This window comes from Dasypus novemcinctus, chromosome 28 (assembly GCF_030445035.2).
Source record: "Dasypus novemcinctus isolate mDasNov1 chromosome 28, mDasNov1.1.hap2, whole genome shotgun sequence".
NCBI lineage: Eukaryota > Metazoa > Chordata > Mammalia > Cingulata > Dasypodidae > Dasypus > Dasypus novemcinctus.
The window spans coordinates 6,272,881-6,294,554 of NC_080700.1; the positions used below are offsets into that span (position 1 = coordinate 6,272,881).

General features: G+C 48.4%; 3 protein-coding genes and 1 long non-coding RNA gene across 6 annotated transcripts; 3 read left to right on the plus strand and 1 right to left on the minus strand.

Annotated features, from left to right (window-relative positions):
• Positions 1-1,232: 1,232 nt before the first annotated feature.
• LOC101414344 (ral guanine nucleotide dissociation stimulator-like) lies at positions 1,233-6,553 on the plus strand. The gene is made up of 9 exons (XM_023587736.3): positions 1,233-1,755; positions 2,477-2,692; positions 2,985-3,088; positions 3,558-3,642; positions 4,800-4,874; positions 5,318-5,404; positions 5,793-5,825; positions 6,184-6,305; positions 6,487-6,553. The coding sequence occupies exons 1-9, from the start codon at positions 1,243-1,245 to the stop codon at positions 6,551-6,553; spliced, it is 1,302 nt and encodes a 433-aa protein (XP_023443504.3). The 5' UTR covers positions 1,233-1,242.
• A 19-nt stretch (positions 6,554-6,572) lies between these two features.
• On the minus strand, positions 6,573-12,480 carry LOC139437797 (uncharacterized). 2 transcript variants are annotated; one of them, XR_011647698.1, is made up of 2 exons: positions 12,400-12,480; positions 6,573-8,905 (listed from the first exon to the last, which is right to left on the minus strand). XR_011647698.1 is itself a non-coding variant. In XM_071212475.1 (2 exons), the coding sequence occupies exons 1-2, from the start codon at positions 12,317-12,319 to the stop codon at positions 8,217-8,219; spliced, it is 1,311 nt and encodes a 436-aa protein (XP_071068576.1). In that variant the 3' UTR covers positions 6,573-8,216. The 2 variants fall into 2 exon arrangements, 1 of the variants encoding a protein (XP_071068576.1); XM_071212475.1 differs by lacking the exon at positions 12,400-12,480 and adding an exon at positions 11,698-12,319.
• LOC131276464 (ral guanine nucleotide dissociation stimulator-like) lies at positions 12,450-16,122 on the plus strand. Of its 2 annotated transcripts, XR_009183936.2 has the most exons (6): positions 12,450-12,535; positions 12,945-13,021; positions 13,346-13,520; positions 15,019-15,215; positions 15,336-15,450; positions 15,667-16,122. XR_009183936.2 is itself a non-coding variant. In XM_058289746.2 (4 exons), exons 1-4 carry the CDS (start codon positions 12,915-12,917, stop codon positions 15,798-15,800), a joined length of 531 nt encoding a protein of 176 aa, XP_058145729.1. In that variant the 5' UTR covers positions 12,762-12,914; the 3' UTR covers positions 15,801-16,122. The 2 variants fall into 2 exon arrangements, 1 of the variants encoding a protein (XP_058145729.1); XM_058289746.2 differs by lacking the exons at positions 12,450-12,535; positions 15,019-15,215 and having other exon boundaries at positions 12,762-13,021.
• Positions 16,123-16,572: 450 nt separating this feature from the next.
• LOC139437777 (uncharacterized) lies at positions 16,573-18,532 on the plus strand. The gene is made up of 3 exons (XR_011647682.1): positions 16,573-16,750; positions 16,870-16,947; positions 18,514-18,532. It is a non-coding gene; the product is annotated as an uncharacterized lncRNA (long non-coding RNA).
• Positions 18,533-21,674: the final 3,142 nt, after the last annotated feature.

Genomic DNA, 21,674 nt, shown 5'->3' on the forward strand with positions numbered 1-21,674 from the left:
GTACACTCAGTAAGTTAGCTGTGACATGCTCATGGTCTCTCCTAGATATAGATGTAAATGCCATGGCTGTGGCAAGCATGACATTTGTCTTGACATAAAAAAGTTAGAGTGAGTGCACTTTGGGAAAGGGGCAGGGGTTCTCCTCACCTGAGACCAGTGTGGGGAGTTGGGTGGTTGGTGGCAGGGAAGGGCTGGGCAGAACACTGGACCCTACTCATTCTATGGCCGTCCTGGAGGGCTGAGTCCAGAGGGATTTCCTCCCAGTTGGAAAGGAGTCAAAGGAAGCTGTGGGTGGGGTGCTGGGGCACTGGTTGCAGAGGACCCTGTCGGATCATTGTTGGTCCCTGAGAGGGCCCTTCCCCACCACAGCTCCAAGACCCTAAAACACCATTTCATGCAGACCCATGACAGGAGGTGATGAGCAGCCTGCTCTAAATCTGCCATGGTCCTCAGTCCTGTCTGCCTCCTGCAGGGATGGCAGGGCCAGCTGTGCCCCTGTCATTTGGAAGGGCAGTGTCAGTCGGAAGAGTAGACACATGACACATGGCAGAAGATGAGGCAGCTCCTTAGGCCACAAGTTACTGGATGGGGGCCAGGAGGGCCCAGCAGAGGACAGACCCTATCCCCTCCTCACTCACATATTGATGAAGCTCCTACTGTATGTCAGTGCCAGACTAATAACAAACCAGTCCAAACCCTTCCCTGTCCTTATAGGCTTTATGTCCCAGTGGAAGAGTCCCGGGGGGGCAGTGTGGGAGACAGACCATTTTCTGACTCTACTGCCCACCCACCTACCCTCAGCACCCTCTCCTCCTTGCTGGGCACCTGGTTGGACAAGTACCCTGAAGATTTCTTTCAACTAGCAGACTCTCCCTGCTCCCTGCTCCTGGCTCTGCCCTGGAGCACCACGCCGAGGTTCTGCTTTCACAGATGAGTCATCCTGAACCCACTGAGGCAGACCCAAATGGTGAGGAGGCTCAGGGTGGTAGCGTGTGAGCTTGTGGGCTGGGGGCCAGGGCTTGATCACACAGGAGGCAGGACCTCCCAGAGATTGCTCTTGGGCCAGTAGCAAGGAGGATCCTCAGTCTAGTCTCCTGGGAGACTGCAGTCTGGGCACAGTTTTTTGGGCTGGTTATCCCCTAGAAGTAGTGGGATCTTCTCTGTATTTGAAAGACACTTGGAGCCATTCATAGGGTCAAACCTAACTCTTCTCCAGCTCACTTGTCAGCTCCAGAGCTCTAAATGCCTCCAGTGCAAACTGTGGCACCAATTCCACCGTCTGCAGCAGACACAGGGGAAATTCCAAAGGCTGATTTGGCTCCCTCACCACCTCCACCACTACCTATGGAAGTAGCACATATAACCACTCTGAAGGTAGAGCCAGCTCCATCCCCAGATGGAGCCCCTGCTGCCAGACTGGAGGAAGTCACATCACCATCTGCAGCACAACTTCCTGAGCTGGAGGCAATCTCACCACTGTCTTCAGTGCCACCTACACAGTCTGCACCAGTGTCCGTTCTGGAGGCACAGCCTATTTCTTCACCTTCACCAGTACCACCTCTCGAGGGGAAGGCATGTCTGGCAGAACCACCAGAGCCACTGCCAGAGCTAAAGTCAGCAGCAGGGCAGGTTACACCATCAGGACCTTCCAGCCCCTGGCCTGAGACCTCAGAGAACCTGCTGAGTGAGGAGAAGGCTAACCTCCTGGCTTTCCCTCCTGAACTGGTGGCACAGCAATTGACACTGATGGATGCAGTGAGCAGCTGGGATTGGCAGGGTGGATTTGGGTGGATCTTCCTCCCAGGGTCTGCCTTAGCATACCCTGACCCAGAATCTTATGATATTGTTCCAAAGCCTGGTTCCACTCCCAACATTGTAACCTGAGCAAGTTTATTAATCCCAAACCTGCACTTCTCTCTAGAGAGTAGATATAGGACACTAAACATACCTGCCATACACATAGACTGTGAAGATTACATGAGAGCAAAGAAATAGAAATCCTGGTGGGCTTGGCCATTGGGCATGGAAGGGAGCTCATAGAGGTGCAACCAGCTCCATGGCTGGCCTTCTCTCTGCAGGGGGTCTCCACAGCATTGAGACTAATATGACCCTGATGTGCACTGGATCCTGTGGCAGGCACCCAAAGCCTATGGCCCCCACAGGGCCATGCTCATGACTGCTAGCTGGCCCAGGAGACATTACCAGGAGGAGCCATGGTACCACCTGGGCCTGAGGAGGCTTGAGGCACCTCCCGTGCTGGAATTTGTGAGAGGGACTTGAAAGTGCAGCTCTCTCTTCCCCTCTAGGCTTGGGCCCTGGGTCACTTGAGTGCTAGGTCCCCTCAGGGACAGAGAACACACTCTGTCCTCAGCCTGCTGAGATCCAGCTGAGACCACTGGATCCTGGCCTGGGTCTTGAGGGTCTTCAGGATCTAAGGTGCATGGGTGTGGGGCTGGCTGACATCTCCTTTCCCCAGGAGCTGTTCAAGAAACTGGTGCCCTATCATTGTCTGGGCACCGCCTGGTCCCAGCACAATAAAAAGGGCCAGGAGCATGTAGCCCCCACCGTCTGTGCTGTCATCACCCAGTTCAACCATGTGACCAACTGCGTCATCACAACCTGCCTTGGGGACCAGAGCATGAAGGCTCAGGACAGGGCCAGGGTGGTGGAGCACTGGATCGAGGTGGCCAGGGTATGCTCAGGGGACCCTCCCTGTAGTTCTGGAGCCCCCTCTATGCTCTTATTGACTCTCAATCTTACAGGCCCTCCCTGGCCAGTAGCACAGCACTATGATATCCTCACCTCCTACCCACGCTACTCCCTCAGGTTGAGTGTGGGTGTCCCTGTCTAGGTCCATGGCATGCCCTCAGGGTCACCCTGTGTATCTGTCTCATTCTAGAGGGGAGATGTCAGCTGAGGGTCTGAAACTGGAGCCGGGGGGCGCCCATACCCCATCTCACTGCTCATTCTTTCTCCCTTCCCAGGAGTGCCAAATCCTCAAGAACTTCTCCTTACTCTATGCTATCCCCTCTGCTCTTGAAAACCAATCAATTCACCATCTTAAGAAGACATGGGAGGAAGTTTCCAGGTGGGCAGGCCACTTGTGGGACACCAGGTTGGACCAGGGACCTTGTGGGGGCTGCACACTGCCCTTCAGGGGGCTTGGGAGGCAGTGGCTCCTGGGCAATGGCCAGGTGAGCTGAGGCTCTAGGTTGATGAGATCAACTATTCTACCTCAGCACTGGTTGCTTCCTCTGCCAGTTAGAGTTGAACCAAATGGGACCATGTTAAATGCTTGCTTGTCAGCACCACCCTCTATCCATTGACATTTACACATATCAGAACCAGATGCTCATGAAATGGGATGGGGTACCTCATTGTGCCCACTGCAGAGCCCAGCTCCCAAGTCCCATGATGTCCTGTAACACTCAGAGCTGCCCAGGTTCAGCACCACCCACTCAGGCAGTCTGAGTCCCAGCTGGCTAAACTAAAATGGATTAGCCTTTACAGCCTCCAACCCACTCCTACCTTTCTCCTTCCTTCTTGCCCTCCCTCAGGGACAGCTACCACCTCTTTCAGATGCTATCTGAGTTTGTCTCCAATGAGAACAACCTCTCACAGAGCTGTGAGTTAATCATTAAGGTAAAGAGGAGGCTGGAGGGTCAGGGCTCTGGTGGTGGGGATGTTAGTTTTTCACTAAAAGTTTCTTTGAACAAATCCAGTCTGGCCTATTCTGAAGATGTAGAGGAATATGCCTGCTTTGGGTGCTGGTGAGGGGCCATTGTCGTGCAGTAGGCTGTTGTTCAGTGGAGGTGGCTGGGACATACCAAGAGGAGATGATGAACTGGCAGGATGAGAAGTCTCCATCTGAGTGGGAGGGTTTCATAACTGCCTTGTGACTAATGACATGTGTGCCAGAGAGCTAAGAGAAATACTTAGGAGACTGGAAACCATGGCCGTCCTTCCTGAGCATAACTAGAAGCTTCCACATTAAAAAAGGAAGCAAAATTTCAATGCTAAGTACTTCTGGCAGCATTCACCCTACCTGGGTAACCAGGCCTGGATACATGGAGACCCATTCCTGAGCGGATGCCAGACTTGTCTGCATACAGAATGTCCTGAGTGGACCTCTGGAGAGGGGATGCCTTTGGTATGGCTTCAGGCAGACTTTGGGGTCTCCACTTCTCTTGGCTGGAGCAGGTAGGTGCTGCTCAACTCAGCTTCCAGAGACATTCTCAAGCTCCAAGGCTGGGATGTTATGAGGCCAAAACCCACACTCAGAGGCTGGGAGAACCAGACACCAGTTAGTGGTGGTTGGTGGTGGGGTGAGGTCAGCTCAGATGTGGCCTCCTTCTGGGGAACAGATGGTGTCCTCTGATGCCCTGAGTGAATCGGTCCAAGTTGACACCCACATGAGGCTCTGTGTCCTCATGTGGAAATGAGGCATCACCATTTAGTGTTGCCACCCTCACATTGAGGTGGTGAAGCTCAAGGGAGAAAAGGAATGTCGTTGAGCATTCTCATGACTCTGAGGGGTAAAGCATGATGGCCAGAGCATCTTTGCTGCTAGCATGCAACTCTAAGTCCTCTGGACTCCTGATGTGGCTGTTCAGGTCTCTATCCTTACACCAGAGATAGAGGCCCAGGGAGGCCAGTCCTCTTACACAAGATCATGCAGGGGATATCAGGCATATGATGGAAGCAGATGTCCACCTTTCCACTTGATTCAGGTGTCCAAGATCCCAGGGACAATAGTGAGGGAGGGAGGGCCTCACTGACCTAGTCCTCAACCTTCACAGGAGGAGATCTCCAAGTTTTCAACCCAGGAGATGAAACCCAAAAGAACCCAGAAGAAGGAGCAGCAGAAAGAGATGGTGAATGTGCATGAGGCTGGGAGGGTCAGGGAAAGGTGACCTCAAAGTCAGCATGGGGACCCTCCTTGAGTCTTTCCCTCTGGACCCGTACACCTGGAAAGCCTCCCTTCAATGTCCCTGGAACCTTTAGGACTGTGAGCAGTGGGAATCCTGGGGGACTAGTTGCAGCCAGTCAGGATAAGGACCTGTAAGACCTGACACAAAGTGGATGGGGGGGAGGGGTTAAACTCTGTGACTTAAGAAAAGCCTGTGCTGGGAAGGGATTGCAAGGGAGTTTGGGGTCCTTGGAGTCTGGAAGTGAAATTAGGGGGTGTGAGTTAGTGTCCAACACTGTCCAGGGAAGGTTGTGTGGTCCTAGAAGTCTGAGGCTAAGTAGCATTTAGGGCATGGTCTGGGGCACACCTCAGAGCCTGTGTTCATCCCCACCCTACCCAATGCCACAGGGTGTCATCGAGAGCGTTGTCCCATGCCTGGGGACATTTCTCACCGAATTTTTGATGGTGGACAATGCAATGCAGGAGTATTTAGAAGTAAGTGAGCCTGGGGGCAGGGGCAGGGTGGGAAAGGGACCCTGAAGCTTGGAAGGAGAGGCCATTCCCTGAGCCCTGAGTTCTCAGCTGTGGGCATACGGGGTCTCGTGAACCCTCACAGCCTCCCTGGGGCTGGAGTGCCATGGCCTTCTTGCAGACAAGTAAAAGGAGGCTGGTCCAAAGGCCCATCTCTCCACTGTCATCAGAACCTTGGACTAGAAGTTCTGTCTCCACTCCTGGTGCCCAGAGTCTGCCTGGTTCCATCCCTTGTCTGGACTGCCTGTTCATGTTGAACCCTGCAGTAATGCAGAGTGACGGGCTCAGGTGTGGTGATGAGCATGGCAATGAATGCGGGCCCCTTCATGATGGAGGCAACTCTGTCTTCCAGGGAAGGATGGTCAATTTTGAAAAAAGGAGGAAGGTGAGTAGCTGTGGCCATCACTGCTGGGGTGGGCTGGGGTGGGGTGTGGGATGGAACACAGAGACCCTCCTGGGCAAGACACCCCCAGACTTCATGCAGCTTCCTCTTAGCTTGATGGGGAGAGTTTGAGGAGAAAGGACAGGACCAAAGCCTCCTTCTCAAGGGTGACGGATAAAGTTGGATGAAGGACAACTTCATGGAGGATCAATTGTGTGAACTCAGCTCTGAGGGCAGTTAGAGACTGGAAGGGAGTGGCGGGATTGGGGAAGCCACAGGGGCAAAACAGCCACTGGCCCCTATCCCACCCAGGAAGACCACCCAGGCCTCAGCAGTGACTATTCCTTCCCTCTGGCCCTAGGAATACCAGATGATTGCTGAACTCCAGCAGCTCCAGGCAGGCTGTTGCTTTGACTCCCTTATGCCCAGTGAGAAATTTGGGGCCTGGTTTGGGGACATGAAGCAACTCAGCAAGAAAGATAGGTGAGGCCAAGACAGCATCAGGCCACTATAGCTGTGAGATCACCGCGGAGGATCCTGGGTCAGCATAGGACCTGTTGCCTGAGGACAGCTGGGTACCCAAATGCCAACTGCTGTCCAGACACTGGGAGGGAGATCTGAGGTGTGGCTCCTGGGACCCTACAGCCACCATTCTGCCCTGTAGCTACCACCTGTCTTGTGAGCTGGAGCCTGTCGGAGTCTTGTTCGGTGACCCGAGGTATTGGGAATGAAAGACAAAGAGAGACTGGGTTCAGGGGATCTGAGAGCATTGATCTCTCAAGCTCATCAGACAACTTTATTGAGTCGAGGGGCTAGTATATATACCCCTAACCTACGTGACATTCAGCACAAAATCAAGTTACCTATTACCCTTACCTCATACTATATTAACTAGTGATTGATGAAAACCCAACAAACCTTACTGGAACTATTATTATAAGAATCAGTAACTATACTCATAAATCCTGTTACCCAGGTTGTTCTGTTCTATATGTATTGTTCTGCCTGCAGGTGTGCTTACCCAGCCAAGATTGTGCTCCGCACCGATAATCATAAGGGACAGCTTGACTCAGTGGTCAAGGAAGTAACTTGCTTCCATGGAAACAACATGCCTTTGTTTCCCACATTTCCCCCTTTTTGTTTTAGTCAGGGTGACTGTGTCTGTCTTAGGTCGAGGCTATGTGCAATCAGCCTTACCCGTCATGGGGAAGCGTGGCAGCGAAAGGCCACGTCCCTGTCTTAGGTTGACTGAAAGGCTAGCCAAGTTGCCCGTCACTGACTACCAGCCAAGCGCACTGACTTCGGGGTACTATTGTAGAGTTTTAGCAAGTACTATGTTGTTTGCTTGTCCCATTGTGTCCACACGGTGCAATCTCTGGCAAACACCTTTTCCCAGGCAAGCGACAACCATGAGCAACAGGATTAATACACATATCCCTATTCCTAAGGCAGATAAGAAATATTGAGATTTCCACCAATCAACAGGATTAAACTTATTTAAATGTGAAATCAAACCATTAAAGATATCCTTATCACTATCTACGTATATCTGATTATGAGACATTTCTAAAATCTTTTTCTGCAATTCCTCAATTTCTAATGACATATTTCCTTTATGTCCTAAAAAATGATTTCTGATCTTCTTCCATTGAAACATAGACATGCTATAATCCAAAGGAGTAATACAAAAATTACTTTCATTCCAATCACATTTCAATCCTCTTAACAAATTCAAATTATAAACTTGATCTCCTAAGTGTAAAACAGCAGATTCCAAATCACTAACTCTGTTATTAAGTCCTTCATCAATGTGCTCTTGACTATGCCATAAGTCACTTGCATTCTTGTGCCAATCATGCACGTATTGCTGTGTCTGCACCGTCTCATGCAGTGCAACAGCAGCAGGGGCAGCAGCAGCGATGACACCAATGAGGCCAAGAATGCCAGCTATGAGAAGTCCCAAATCTCTTAGATCGTTTCAACAGTCCTTGAGCCAGGTGGAAAAGAAGATGACTTTCAGGTGATGACTGCCACATCCGATTCATTTTCACCGGGATCCACACTCCTCATCTTCGGCGAGCCATGGTGATAATACCTCCATTCTGTAAGATATTCTCAGACAAGCAAGTATACAAAGCGCCATCCTTATAAAACAAAGCATTTTCAGTAATGGTAGCCTTCCCTACCACAAACACATGTGGATCTCTGACACATGATTGAAAATGATGAATTTGATCTAATTGTAAATATTGTCCATCCATACTTTTATTACCTTTCCATTCAGAAGTAAATGTCACTCCTAAGAAGACTTTCCATATTTGTTTTTGATCATGGATTCCAGTGCTATTGCACCATGGAAAAGGAACCCATTTCCCTATATTTTTCCAATCACTATTATTTTTGGTAAAAATTATTTTTTTCATCTAAATCAAGGGATTCATGAAAGGGATACTGCGTATTACTAATTTGTTGTCCCATGCTATTTATACCATACCAAATAAATCTGCCCTTATATTTGTTGGGATTCCCCATAGGGGCACTTTCCAAAACTATTCCATAGGAATCATTAAAAACGACAGATCCTCTTCCCATATGGCATTCATACCATCTTTGCATATCACCAGCATTTCTCTTAGGACAACTATAACTTGGATACTTATATTCTTGGTATTGATAGGATGGGAATAAAGTTACCAAAGATTTAGTATTATTATGGCTAAAATTGATCATAGTTCTATTTTTCACAGCCATACATGGTGGGCAATTGCCAATGCAAAGAGGTCGGAAATCAAATGGAAGAAGGAGATTATAAATCTTTTGTCCTTCTTCTCGTGGCTTAAGTGGTAACCTATCATCCACAGGTCCAGGAAATATAATAGTTTCATTCAAATAGGCAGGAAAAGAAGGATTTTTCCAGGTTAACACTCGAAGTAATGGGGGATTAGGGATATAAGCCCAATATGTGTAATTACCATTACCATTGCCGGTTTCACTATCAGTAGGATCCACATGTGTAGAAGACTCCACTTCTTCAGTCCTAGGTTTAATCCTTTTTGCCGGAAGCCAGATTTCTTCTCCATTTTCTGAAATGGTAAGAGCATAGCCTCGCCCCCATACCTTAACCCTGCCTTTCTTCCATTCATTACTTAAAACATCTTTCCAAAATACTGGTTGATTCTCAGAGTCTGCAATTTCTGTGGATTTTTGAGAATGTCCAAAATGATATTCAGCTGGTTTCATAGAATCATAAATGTTAAGAAAATTTAAGGTAAATAAAGCTTTAGCCAATTGATCTTTAGGTGATATCATACCATCATCTCCCCCTTTTTGTTTTAAAAGCATAGTCTTGAGAGTATGATGGCATCGTTCAACAATAGCGTGACCTGTAGGATTATGGGGAATGCCAGTAACATGTTCAATAGCATATTTTTTACAAAAGGAAGCAAAGGATTTACTAATGTAAGAGGGCCCATTATCAGTTTTAATTTTTAGAGGGCATCCCATCACAGCAAAAGCAGACCAGAGATGTGAGCGAACATGATGAAACCGTTCCCCACTTTGAGCAGTAGCCCACATGAAATGAGAATAAGTGTTAATACAAGCATGAACATATTGTAATTTACCAAAGGATGGAATGTGAGTAACATCCATCTGCCATAACTGATTAGGAGTCAGGCCTCTGGGATTAGTTCCAGCCTGAAAAGGCACTGCTGTCAGTGGTCCACAGGTCGGACAAGTACAGATAATTTCCTGCGCTTGTAGTCTTGTTAACTTTTGATATTTATCTCGCAGGCCTTTAGCATTAATGTGAGTTAAAGCATGGTAATCACGAGTACTTTGTAAACACCCCACTAATAAATCAGCTCGAGCATTAATTGCTGTCATAGGACCAGGCAAAGATGTATGAGAACGTATATGTGTAATGTAAATAGGATGCTGTCGTAATCTAATGAGATGTTGCAAATCAGCAAAAAGTTGAGATAATTCATCAGTAACAAAGATATGAGCCGTTTCAATATGCTTAACAGTAAGGCATACATATTCAGAATCAGAAACAATATTCAAAGCTTCCTTAAATATTGTTAACACCTTAATGATGGCAGCAAGTTCAGTATGCTGAGCAGATGTGAATGGAGTCTGCCAAGCCTGTTCTTTTCAAGAAGTAACGTATGCTGCTTTTTTATTACTATTACTATAGTAAATACTGTACAAGATAGTTGGGCTATGCACATAGCCCTGAAAAGCACCGCAGAAGTTTATTGTTGCGTTTTTTACAGATAGAGGAATGCAGCTGGCTTGATCTGTCTAAGAAGACACTAAAGAAAGTCTTAGCAAGTTTTAAAACAAAGTGATAGCAACACAGCTGGACATTAACTTTTTGCAACTAGCAGTGTTTGGGATTGCTGCATACTACAGTGTTGTTACTTTAATCTATGATAAGAGGTTGTTTCTGTGACACACACTCTTTTATAATAATTAAAACCATAATTAACCACATTGTATTTTTCTTTTTAATATTATGCTGAAATATTGATAACTTTATATACTTTTAAGCATTTATAGAAACCTTTTACTCATACAACTTTAATTAACAGAGGGATTAAGGAAAGAAAAAACTTGTTAATTTTATAACACTTTAAAACACCTTTTATTCAACTTATAAATTTTTTTTTTTTTAATATAACTTGCCACATACATTTAAGTTCCAAGAGTTTATGAAAATTAGCCATCCTACTTTAGGGCAAAACACACTTTTTTGCAAAAACTTATTAAATTTCAATTAGCATTCTCACAAACTTTTAACCTTTTTAATATTCATTTAAGTTTTACATCCTTCATATTATCCTGTGAAGAAAAATAAGCTATTCATTTCAATCTAGGCAAGAACAACCTTTTATAAAGACTTATAGTAATTTTGTTAATCAAGACTCACAATTTTTATCATTGCAGAGATCTTATTAACATTTAAACTTATGTATTAATATAAGCGCTTATTTAATTTTTGGCCATTTGAATAGAGCTCTTTTATAAATTTTATTAATTTATATTACCATCCGGAGGTATCAAAATATACACTGACATTGAACGAACAAACACAGAACAATCACAACACAGTAACAGAAACATACAGTTTACAATTAACTCATAATTCTTACTTTCTTGGTATAGCTGCTTTTAAGCTCTCCATTATATCACATTTTAAATATCACTTCTTCAGATTTCTTCTGGAATCCATGTTGCCTGTAACATGCAAGCTTGTGCTTGGAAACATTTTTATTAGTTATCAGCAATCAGTTAAGATAACTTGAGCAGCATAAATGTAGTTAAAACTCTAATTTAGCACTTTAGACAGACCGTTAACACACATTTTTGGATTATTACTCTGTAAGACTATACTGAGACTTGAAGTTCAGGAGTAAACTATTGATTTAAAACTGAAAATTCCTTTTTAAACCTTGATAAAAATTTTGTACTAATTTTATTATCTTGGTTAAATAAGCCCAATTAGAATTAGCATGGAAATAAAACAGAACACCAATGTTGCCATGTTTTTCTCTTTTTTCAGTGGCTTAACTCTATTAACCCCCACTAGCCCACAGCTACATTGTCATGTAGACAGCAGGGGAGTTGCAGAGTTGCTGCCAGAATAGTTTCCTTATCTTAGTTAACACTTTAACAGAGAGTTTTCTTACAAGCCTGATTTCACTAACAAGGACATTATTTAGTATCTTTGCCTGTTTTAAATCTTTCAATAGTTTAAAAGTTTTTGGCTCAGGATGAAACTTGACACCCCCTTGTGGGTGTTGAGCATCAGGAGGAATTTGTTGAACAGTTATGGGAAAAGCTACTACAGCTTGCATAGCCAGAGGCTCACCTTGACTAGATCCCAGTAAAAGACATCTCATTAATGGAGTAACAGGCACAGGATTTGGCTTAAAGCTGCTACAAACATAAGGCATGTCCGTAGAGAAAAGTCCACTAGGTACTTTTCCAGGTTCTGGAGGTGCAGAAGGAACCTCATGAGTCAAATTAGGATATATGTTTGCCTTAGAAATATTTAGCTCCGACATGGATTTAGTTAAGAATGGATTTGTGTCTCTAACTTCAAATAACTCCTCTTCTTCCTGATCCTCCTCCAAATTCCTATCTTTACCTGTATCATTCATAGCCGTTTCCTCCCTAGAGAAAAGAACAATCTCTTCCTCTTTGTCAGACTGCAAAGGATCTAATGCAGCAGCAATATGCTGTCCTAAGGCCCAAACTGATACAGGTATATTCTCTCCTTTCTGATATGCTCTCCGCAATGTTTTCATTACTTGCCTCCACTGCTTAACATTCATCAAATTCTTTCCTTGTGGTTGAAACCAATAACAATGCTTTTGAACCAAAGCAAACAATTCTAACAAATCTGCAGTCTTAACTGTGACGCCTACACTGTGCAACAGTGTTTTCAAAACCTGTGAATATTCTTCCAAGCGTCCTGGTTGATTACCCATACCCTGATGCTAACGGAAAGCAAAACTTAATAATATGAAGCAGCAATTTACCCGGGTTAATTAATTTCGATGCTCCTTACCTTAAAAAAGGCTTTTCAGCTTTCCGCGTTCCCGATCCAGAGGTGGAAGATCCTACGCTGCCGTACTTTGATGAATCCTCTGCCTCGGGCCCCACGTCTGGGTGCCACCTGTCGGAGTCTTGTTCGGTGACCCGAGGTATCGGGAATGAAAGACAAAGAGAGACTGGGTTCAGGGGATCTGAGAGCATTGATCTCTCAAGCTCATCAGACAACTTTATTGAGTCGAGGGGCTAGTATATATACCCCTAACCTACGTGACATTCAGCACAAAATCAATTTACCTATTACCCTTACCTCATACTATATTAACTAGTGATTGATGAAAACCCAACAAACCTTACTGGAACTATTATTATAAGAATCAGTAACTATACTCATATATCCTGTTACCCAGGTTGTTCTGTTCTATATGTATTGTTCTGCCTGCAGGTGTGCTTACCCAGCCAAGATTGTGCTCTGCACCGATAATCATAAGGGACAGCTTGACTCAGTGGTCAAGGAAGTAACTTGCTTCCATGGAAACAACATGCCTTTGTTTCCCACAGGAGCCCCCATCCCAGTTGGCCAGTAAGAACTTGAAGGACAAACACCACCTGGAAGGCATCAAGCCTTGGAGTGAAGAGTGAGTTCCCCATCAAGGGTGGGCAAGTATGGGCTGGCTCAGGACTCATGGAAGCTTCAGGCTAAGTGTGGGTTTGGGGAGCCTGACAGCTTAGCCTGGGGATCCCAGCTCCACTCCCAACCAAGCCTGTGAGTTGGGTGAGTTGCCCCATCCCTGGGCCTGTTTCCTCTTCTGTGAAATGGGGTGGTGCATGATCTCCAAGTGAATCAGAGTCCCTGTCTACTATTAATGGAATGACCCCTTGGCAAGGTGCAGTGATAGCAGGGGACAAGTTTGGTTGCATTCCAGGGGAGGCCCCCAAGGGAAGCTGACCTATCCATCTAGCTGCCAGGCCCCTGACACTGAATCCAGTGGCAGCAGCAACCCCTACTCCAGTTTCCAGCTCCACAGTGGGGATGCAGCTGATTCACCCCACACACATGAGGCCGGTTCCTCCAGCTCGAAGGTGAATATCCACCTGGACCATGACCTAGAGTCCCAAGATGACCATGAAATGAAGGTGAGTGACCACCTCTTCCCATGTCAGCCCTTGTCCTCACTCTTCTTTGCCTGCTTGGCCTTGTCTGGGTCCACACAGAGGCCAAGAATTGTTGACTCCTAAAGAATTTCTAGACCCTTCTAGAGATTCTAGAGCAGTCCTAGGCAGCCCCAAGGCTCCAGGCCTTCTGCTAATCTTGTGTCACACACAGTTGGGGCAGTCAAACTCTGCATCAACACAGAACTCTGTTGTCACATCAGCATCCAGAGAAACATCCTCTTCATCCTCATCCATCAAACCCTGGGTCAGATGGTTCATCCCCAGGTGCCAAAACTCATGACCATGCTATATGTGGCATGTGATTGACTACTGCATTGTCTGTGTCAGCCTGGAGGAGGACAATGGCCAACATTACAAAAGCATGATGGTGAGCCAGATGTGTAGTTGTCCCCTGGAGCCCATCACTCATTCAGGCAGTAGACACATAAGAAATGGCATGTTCCCTCTTTGCCATCCTGGAGTAGACTTCCCAGTTGGTGGCGGTGGATAGACAGCTACCTCCAGAGATGGGAAGAGTGTGAGTTTGATGGCAGTCAGGGCTCAGATAGTGGACATAGGGGCTGAGTCTGAAATGCTGAGGAAGGCATAGCAAAGGCCCTCTAAGACAGCCCCAAAGAGGAGGATGGAGGGGACAGCCTGCCAGACCCATGGTGGACATGTGCTTGGCCAGTCTGAGGAACAACCTGGGGCCAGGTGAAGGAGCAGGGGTCAAGGGGAAGAGTTGAGATGAGAGAAGTTGTGGGAGCTGGGTCACATCAGATCCTGTGAGCTGCTGAATGGAGCTTGAGTTTCTCATGGGGGAGATGGGAGTCACTGGAGGATCAGAGCAGAACAGGGACAGCAGGTGACATTTGGTTTCAGAATGGAGGTTGGACCTGTGTGTGGAGACACAGGCCAATGAGGGTCTGATGCCATGACCCTGAAGGGATTATGGGTCTTCCCCGGGATGGTGGCCAAAAAGATGTGAGCAGGAGTCAGATCCTGGATGGCATGTGCAGATGGAGCCATCCCAGCCCCCACTGCACCACTGCACAGAGTCTGGCTGAGCTACCATGTTGCACACTTGCCCCAGGCTGCACTTCTCTTTTGGCAAGGAGCAGGTGTGGATTTACTCAGCTGTCTTTTGGTTGATCCTTGTCCTAAGCTCTGCCTGTAGCTGGGCCTTCATAGTCAAGGTAACTGTGCCTGGACTTACTGATCACAGCTGCATCCTGGAGCCTGGGGCAGTTCTGGTGTGCTGTAGGTTGTCACCCAGCCCCTCCTCCTCTCTGATATCAGAGCTTGGACTAGATGTTGTGTGCTCTACCATGGGGGAGTCTTGGAGGGCCAACGCTGGAGGAGTGGCACTCCCTGAGGGCAAGCCACCTTCTGTGATTGGGAGGCATGAGGAAACAGAGTGAGGCCCAGATTTTACTTCTCATTTCCCACCCTCTGCTGCATTGTCATCTTTTGTCCCCAGGGCCCTGGAAGTCCATAGCAGTTGTGCAGGTTGAGGACCCACGGGACAGGGTTCAGCATACAGGGCAGAGGTTTGGACCCACCCTGAGAAACAGCCTAAAGACGGAGGTGAAGTTTCTTGTACGAGATGGGGTTAGGAATGAATGGAAAGAATCCCTTCATTCCATGGAGGTCTCCACAGAAGAGCAAGAGAAGATGGTGAGGCCCCTTAGACCCAATCCTGACCAGAGGTGGCTCCATAGGTCTCTGGCAGCTGCACTGTGTGGGAACTGTCTCCAGGAACCATGCCCTGGGGGTCTGTCCTGTGATCCACCACAGGTGTCCAACCAGGAAATGGCTCCAGCTGTGATCCACAAGGCCATGGAAGAACTCACCGTGGATGGGGAAAAGCCAGAGGATAACAAGCTGGTGCAAATCATTTCAGAGGATCAAAGTAAGTCAGGGGCAAAGAAGGAGAGGGCAGTAGTTGGAAGAAGCACCATGTCCCCAGCCTGAAGTTCCAAGGCCCTCTCACCCTAGTGTACCTGACAGCAGTGTGGGTAGGCACCCTGCCCACAAACCAGGCTCCCCAAAGCAGCCCTCAGTGCCCACAGCCCCTTCTCCCTACCTGCTCTTCTCCCTTGTGTCCCTTTTCCTCGACATGACCCAGGCATTGGGAAAACCAAGTTCAAAGCTAACAACATTGAGGTACCAAGAGAAAATGCTTTTCACCTTGGATCAAGAGAAAGATGGCCAAGGAGAGGGGCTCAACTTGAAGGAAGTCTTCCGGACAGCAGGGGATGACTGCACCATGACTGGTGGACACAAGCACCAAACATGCTACAGGCCATGCCTTTATGATAGGGAAATGCGGCGGCTTGCTCGGTCGGTAGAGGTGGGGTCTGGCTGCGGATGAGGGGTCGGTCCAGCTCTGGACGAGGGGTCGGGCCCGCTTGGGACGAGGGGTCGGTCCCACTTGGGATGAGGGGTCGGTCCGGCAGCAGACGAGGGATCGGTCTCACAAGGGGTTGCACGGTTCGGCTGACGGGGTCGCCCGGCGAAGCCAGCGATGAAGGGGTCGCCCGGAGAAGCCGGCGACGAAGGGGTCGCCCGGAGAAGCAGGCGACAAAGGGGTCGCCCGGAGAAGCAGGCGACGAACTGGGGACAAGGGAGGCCAGGCCCTTGTCGGGGGCTCTCAGGACTGGAGGGCGCACGGCAGAAGAACTACCGCGGAGACAAGGTAAACACGCAAGTCCACTTTATTGAGGGAGAGGCAACAGTTTTATAGGGGCTGGGGAAGGCTGATTGGTCAAAGCCATGCCCTGTTCTGATTGGTTGCCGGCGAAAGGTCAGTGGGCGGTACTGGACGGGGGAGGGGTGGTGGTTAGGAATTGGCTGTCGCTGTTGCTGGGGGAAGGGGCAGGGTTTAGGGATTGGTGGCTGCTGTTGCTGGGGTGGAGGGCAGACTTGAGTTTCCCGCCCACGCCTGGCTGTTGCTGCTGTCGGGGGAGGGAAAAGGGCAGACTGGATTTTTCCGCCCATGCCTGGCTGTTGTTGCTGTCGGGGGAGGGGAAAAGGGCAGACTGGAATTTTCCGCCCTGCGCCTGTGCAGGGAGAAAGAAGAAGAAGGGTGCCGCCCCACAGGCATCGTGTGGCGCCATCCGGGAGGAGGGGCGGCCGCGGAAGCATGGCTGCCGAGAAGGGGAGACCTGAGGGCACTCTGCGCCCATGCCGAGCTTCCTTCAGGGGTGGCGGTGAGTCCGACCAGCCACCCTATTATGGGGGCAGCGGCTTGGCCTGCCGCGGCCGCTCCCCCGCCGGGCCACACTTCAGCCCGAGGGGTGACCACATTTCCCCCTTCTTTTCAAATAAGGGCCAGGATGGCAGCAGCAACAAGGAGCCGAGGCCCAAGAGGCAGCAAGCAATGAGGGAAGCGGGGCTGAAGAGGGAGGTGAGTATGCCGGGGATATAAATGTACAATTTAGGGGGCGGTATCTTGCCGTTGCAAGCAAGGGTGACCAATGTCCAATTCTTGTTGATCTCGGCGGCTATAAGATCCATCTGTTGTTAAAAGTCCAGGATGACAGCACGTTGCAGGTAGTTGATCTCTCCTTGGCAGCGAAGACATTGTAGGAGAGGATTACTTTTTCCTGCCAGAGGCTTACTGTCCAATTAAAAGGCTGATGGCTGGGGTTGGTGAGTGCAATGGGGAGTGTGAGGAAAAGAAGGGTGACGGTTTTGGACAAGAGGAGGCTTGGTGAAGTCATTATGGGAGGAAGATAAGGAGTAAAGCATAAAAGAGGATAATAAACAGAAAGGCGATGGAGAGTAGAATTCGTTGGCCGAGGTTCCAATCTTCTGGGGCGGTAGTGGCTAGACAGATGGCGGAAAATATTATCAAGAAAGCAAAGGTTATGAGGAAGAAATAAAGTATTAAAGGCTGTGGGGGAAGTGAGAAGATCATTTAGAGGATAGGGTTGAGAATGGTATGTTTAAGACAGAAGCTTTGTGGTTTGTAGGAGACTGCTTTATAAACGAAGGAGAATGAGGGCAGTAAATATAGTAACGATAGATAGGAAGATGACAGTGAGGAGGAGTCTTTGTTTAAGGTTCCAATCGTCTGGCGCAACAGTGGCTAGGCCGATAGTGAGGGGTGTTGCTAAATAGACAATGGCTGCAAAGACAAAATCATCTTCTGTTTCCTTAAGAATAACTTTTCTTTAAATACTTAGTAGCATGCAATATTAGAAACCGTTTCCTAAAAGCAAGTTGGCAGGGGAGCTTGGTTGCTGTTAATCTTTCCTGTTATAAAATTACCTTTTATTATTATTATCATCAATTCAGTTTTATATATATATATTTAAGAATGACCTTTTGGAATTAGCCATTTAATACCTTAATGTAAACTATTGAAGATAAATTTTATCTTTACAGAACACATTCCCTTACGTAAAGTTATCACAATACCTTTTACACTTGCCGCATGCAAATTAAGTTTCAAGAGTTTATGAAAAATTAGCCATCCTACTTTAGGACAAAATACGTCTTTTTGCAAAACTTATTACATTTCCGTTAGCATTTTTACAAACTTTTAACCTTTTTAATATTCATATAAGTTTTACATTCTTTATATTATCCTGTGAAGAAAAATAAGTTATTCATTTTAATCTAGGCAAGAACTTTTTATGAAGACGTACAGTTAATTTTGTTAATTAAGACTTACAATTTTTTTTAATTGTAGATATCTTATTAACATTTAAACTTATGTATTAATATAATAAACTTAAGTATTAATATAAGCACTTATTTAATTTTTGGCCATTTAAATAGAGCTCTTTTAAAGATTTCTAGTAATTTATATTTACCATCCGGAGGTATCACAATATATGTTGACATTGAACGAACAGACAAACACAGAACAATTACAACACATTAACAGAAATTATATAATTTATTTACAGTTGACTCATAATTCTTACTTTCTGGTATAGCTGCTTTTAAATCCTTTTTTATATAGCATATCATAGATTATACCCTTCAAGATTTCTTCTGGACTTCATGTTGCCTGTAATAAGCCAGGAGGGAATCTTTTACCTTCCTGCTCCACAGCAAAAGTGACCCTATCTATAAGGCGAGTATAGGTGTCCAGGTCCCAAAGCTGACACGTGGTAAGCCACGGATTAAAGGGGAGAAGAAGGTCCCAATATACTTGGAGCTGTTTCAAAGAGATCTTACACCGGTGAGTGTCTAGGAGACCGGCGAGGGCCCGAACTTGCGGGGCTTGCTTAGCAGATAGGATGTTATCCATTGCTAATGGCCTTTTGGAGCCGATAAGAAAAGGGGCCCTTACCTTGAGAGCACGGCAATGGGAGCTGAGGTGCGCGGTGAGATGAGGGGTCGGAGCCGGTGGGGCTCCGACGGTGGTCGCGGGCCAAGAGAAGGCCCCGACGAGGGGAGGGTGGAACGACGAGCAGTGGAGCAAGGCAAAGGGGAGCAAGTGCAGAGGGGAGGAGGCAGAGGTGAAGGCAGGGGTGGAGGTGCTCAGGCACGCGCTCCTGAGAGTTTTATTGGTGCCTCTTAATCATAGCGGGTCGGTATAAGCCCCCGACATGGAAGGGGAAAGCCATCCAGTGATTCTCCCAGACTGCCATGGATCATATGAGGTCACCAAGGTTCAGGAGCAGCAATGCAGAGCGAAAAGATAGGGGTGAGAAGAGAGGAGGGCGTAGGGCTGTGGGAGGGTTACTTCAGACGTGCAAGCGCGTGCTCCCGAGAAATCCAAGGCTCCTCTTAATCATAACAGGTCGGTATAAGCCCCCGACATGGAAGGAGAAAGCCATCCAGCGATTCTCCCAGACCGCCGTGGATCATATGAGGTAGCCAAGGCTCAGGTAGCAGCAATGTTGCACGAGAGAAGTCCCAAGGTGAGAAGAGAGGAGGGGGGGGCCGCCAGGTTATGGAGTGAGGCTGTGGTGGAGTTCCTTGTCCCACGTTGGGTGCCAGCTGCGGTGGCTTGCTCAGTCGGTAGAGGTGGGGTCTGGCTGCAGACGAGGGGTCGGTCCAGCTCTGGATGAGGGGTCGGTCCTGCTTGGGATGAGGGGTTGGTCCCACTTGGGACGAGGGGTCGGTCCGGCAGCAGATGAGGGATCGGTCTCACAAGGGGTTGCGTGGTTCGGCTGATGGGGTCGCCCGGCAAAGCCGGCGACGAAGGGGTCGCCCGGAGAAGCCAGCGACGAAGGGGTCGCCCAGAGAAGCAGGTGACGAAGGGGTCACCCGGAGAAGCAGGTGACGAACTGGGGACAAGGGAGGCCAGGCCCTTGTCGGGGGCTCTCAGGACTGGAGGGCGCACGGCAGAAGAACTACCGCGGAGACAAGGTAAACACACAAGTCCACTTTATTGAGGGAGAGGCAACAGTTTTATAGGGGCTGGGGAAGCCTGATTGGTCAAAGCCATGCCCTGTTCTGATTGGTTGCCGGTGAAAGGTCAGTGGGCGGTACTGGACAGGGGAGGGGTGGTGGTTAGGGATTGGCTGTCGCTGTTGCTGGGGGAAGGGGCAGGGTTTAGGGATTGGTGGCTGCTGTTGCTGGGGTGGAGGGCAGACTTGAGTTTCCCGCCCACCCCTGGCTGTTGCTGCTGTCGGGGGAGGGAAAAGGGCAGACTGGAATTTTCCGCCCTGCGCCTGCACAGGGAGAAAGAAGAAGAAGGGTGTCGCCGCACAGGCATCGTGTGGCGCCATCCGGGAGGAGGGGCGGCCGCAGAAGCATGGCTGCCGAGAAGGGAGACCCGAGGGCACTCTGCGCCCATGCCGAGCTTCCTTCAGGGGTGGCGGTGAGTCCGACCAGCCACCCTATTATGGGGGCAGTGGCTTGGCCTGCCGCGGCCGCTCCCCCGCCGGGCCACACTTCAGCCCGAGGGGTGACCGCAGGGAAAACTGGACTAAGTCTCCTTGATCCCCTTTGGAGGCTCTCAGAAACTGACTCATTACTCTAGAAAGTGGAAAACTGAAAGATTTTCACAACACAGACCCAGAGCCAAGTGTCCTGGGCACTGAACCCATAGGTTTCCTAAGAACCTGGGCTGGCTTCTCATTCCCGAAGGGGAGAGAAAATTAACCAATGTCTGCACACATGGTATGTCTGTGCACAATAAAGTTAACTGGATTCTTGTTTGTGAGGGGATCCCCTCTCCCAGCCACTAACCTAGCCATATTAAAATGACTCCCACAACTCCTAGAAGTTGGTTCTAAATCCTCTCTTGTCTTTTGATGGGAAATGGGAGCTGTGGGGTGTGAAATAGGCAGAGCGACTTGTCCTACAGAACAGGAAGACCAAGGCTGGAGAGGTTAAGAAAGGAGATGAGCAGCCGCACCACTGAGGCTGGAGCAGTTCAGCCCAGTGTTTCTGTCTAGCTGGCTCTATCCAGGAAGACAGGAGAAGATGGGATCAGTGTAAATCCTTGCTGGGTGGGAGGCACTGCATGGTCCTGGAGGCCTTCAGGGACCCTGCTCGAGAGGCCTGGACCAGGGCTACCCTTCCCTGAGCCCCAGTGTCTTATCATGGATAGTGCTGGATTTGGGGCCCTGCACTGTGTTCCAGAAATCCAATTTCAGCTCTGAGGTCCTGAGTAGTGAAGGCATCAGGGGCTACGGTGAGGGGGAAATAGATGAAATCTTATCAGCTCCATTCTGAGGTTGCACGGATGAGTCAGAGTCATTTTAAAAACTAGAGTTCCTCATTTTCAGCTGTGCCTCTGCAGTCTTTCCTTCAGGCAAGCATCATTCAGTGGCTCCTTTTTGGTCCTGGGGTTGGGTTGGAGGATTAAAGTCCCTGGCAGAGGCCTGCTGTCATGGGGGCACAAAGGATTGGGGTGTCCTGTGGTCCCTCAGAGCACAGCTGACCACCCCTCTGCCCTACTCTCCAGTGCTGCAGATCCCAGACAGTACAAAAGTGTATTATGCGATGCCTCCCTTGCCCAAGTATCAATTAATGCTTATGAAGCAGACCTCAACCATGGACACCAAGCTCAAGAAGAGCGCTATCTCAGCCTTTCTGGGGAAGAAGCTGAAGGGACCCAAGTTCTGAAAGGGGAAAATCAAATTGGGCCCTGGTACCTGCCAGCCTCAGGGTCCCCCTGCCCAGGTCTGCCTGGCCAAGCAGTTCTGCTGACCCCCAACCACA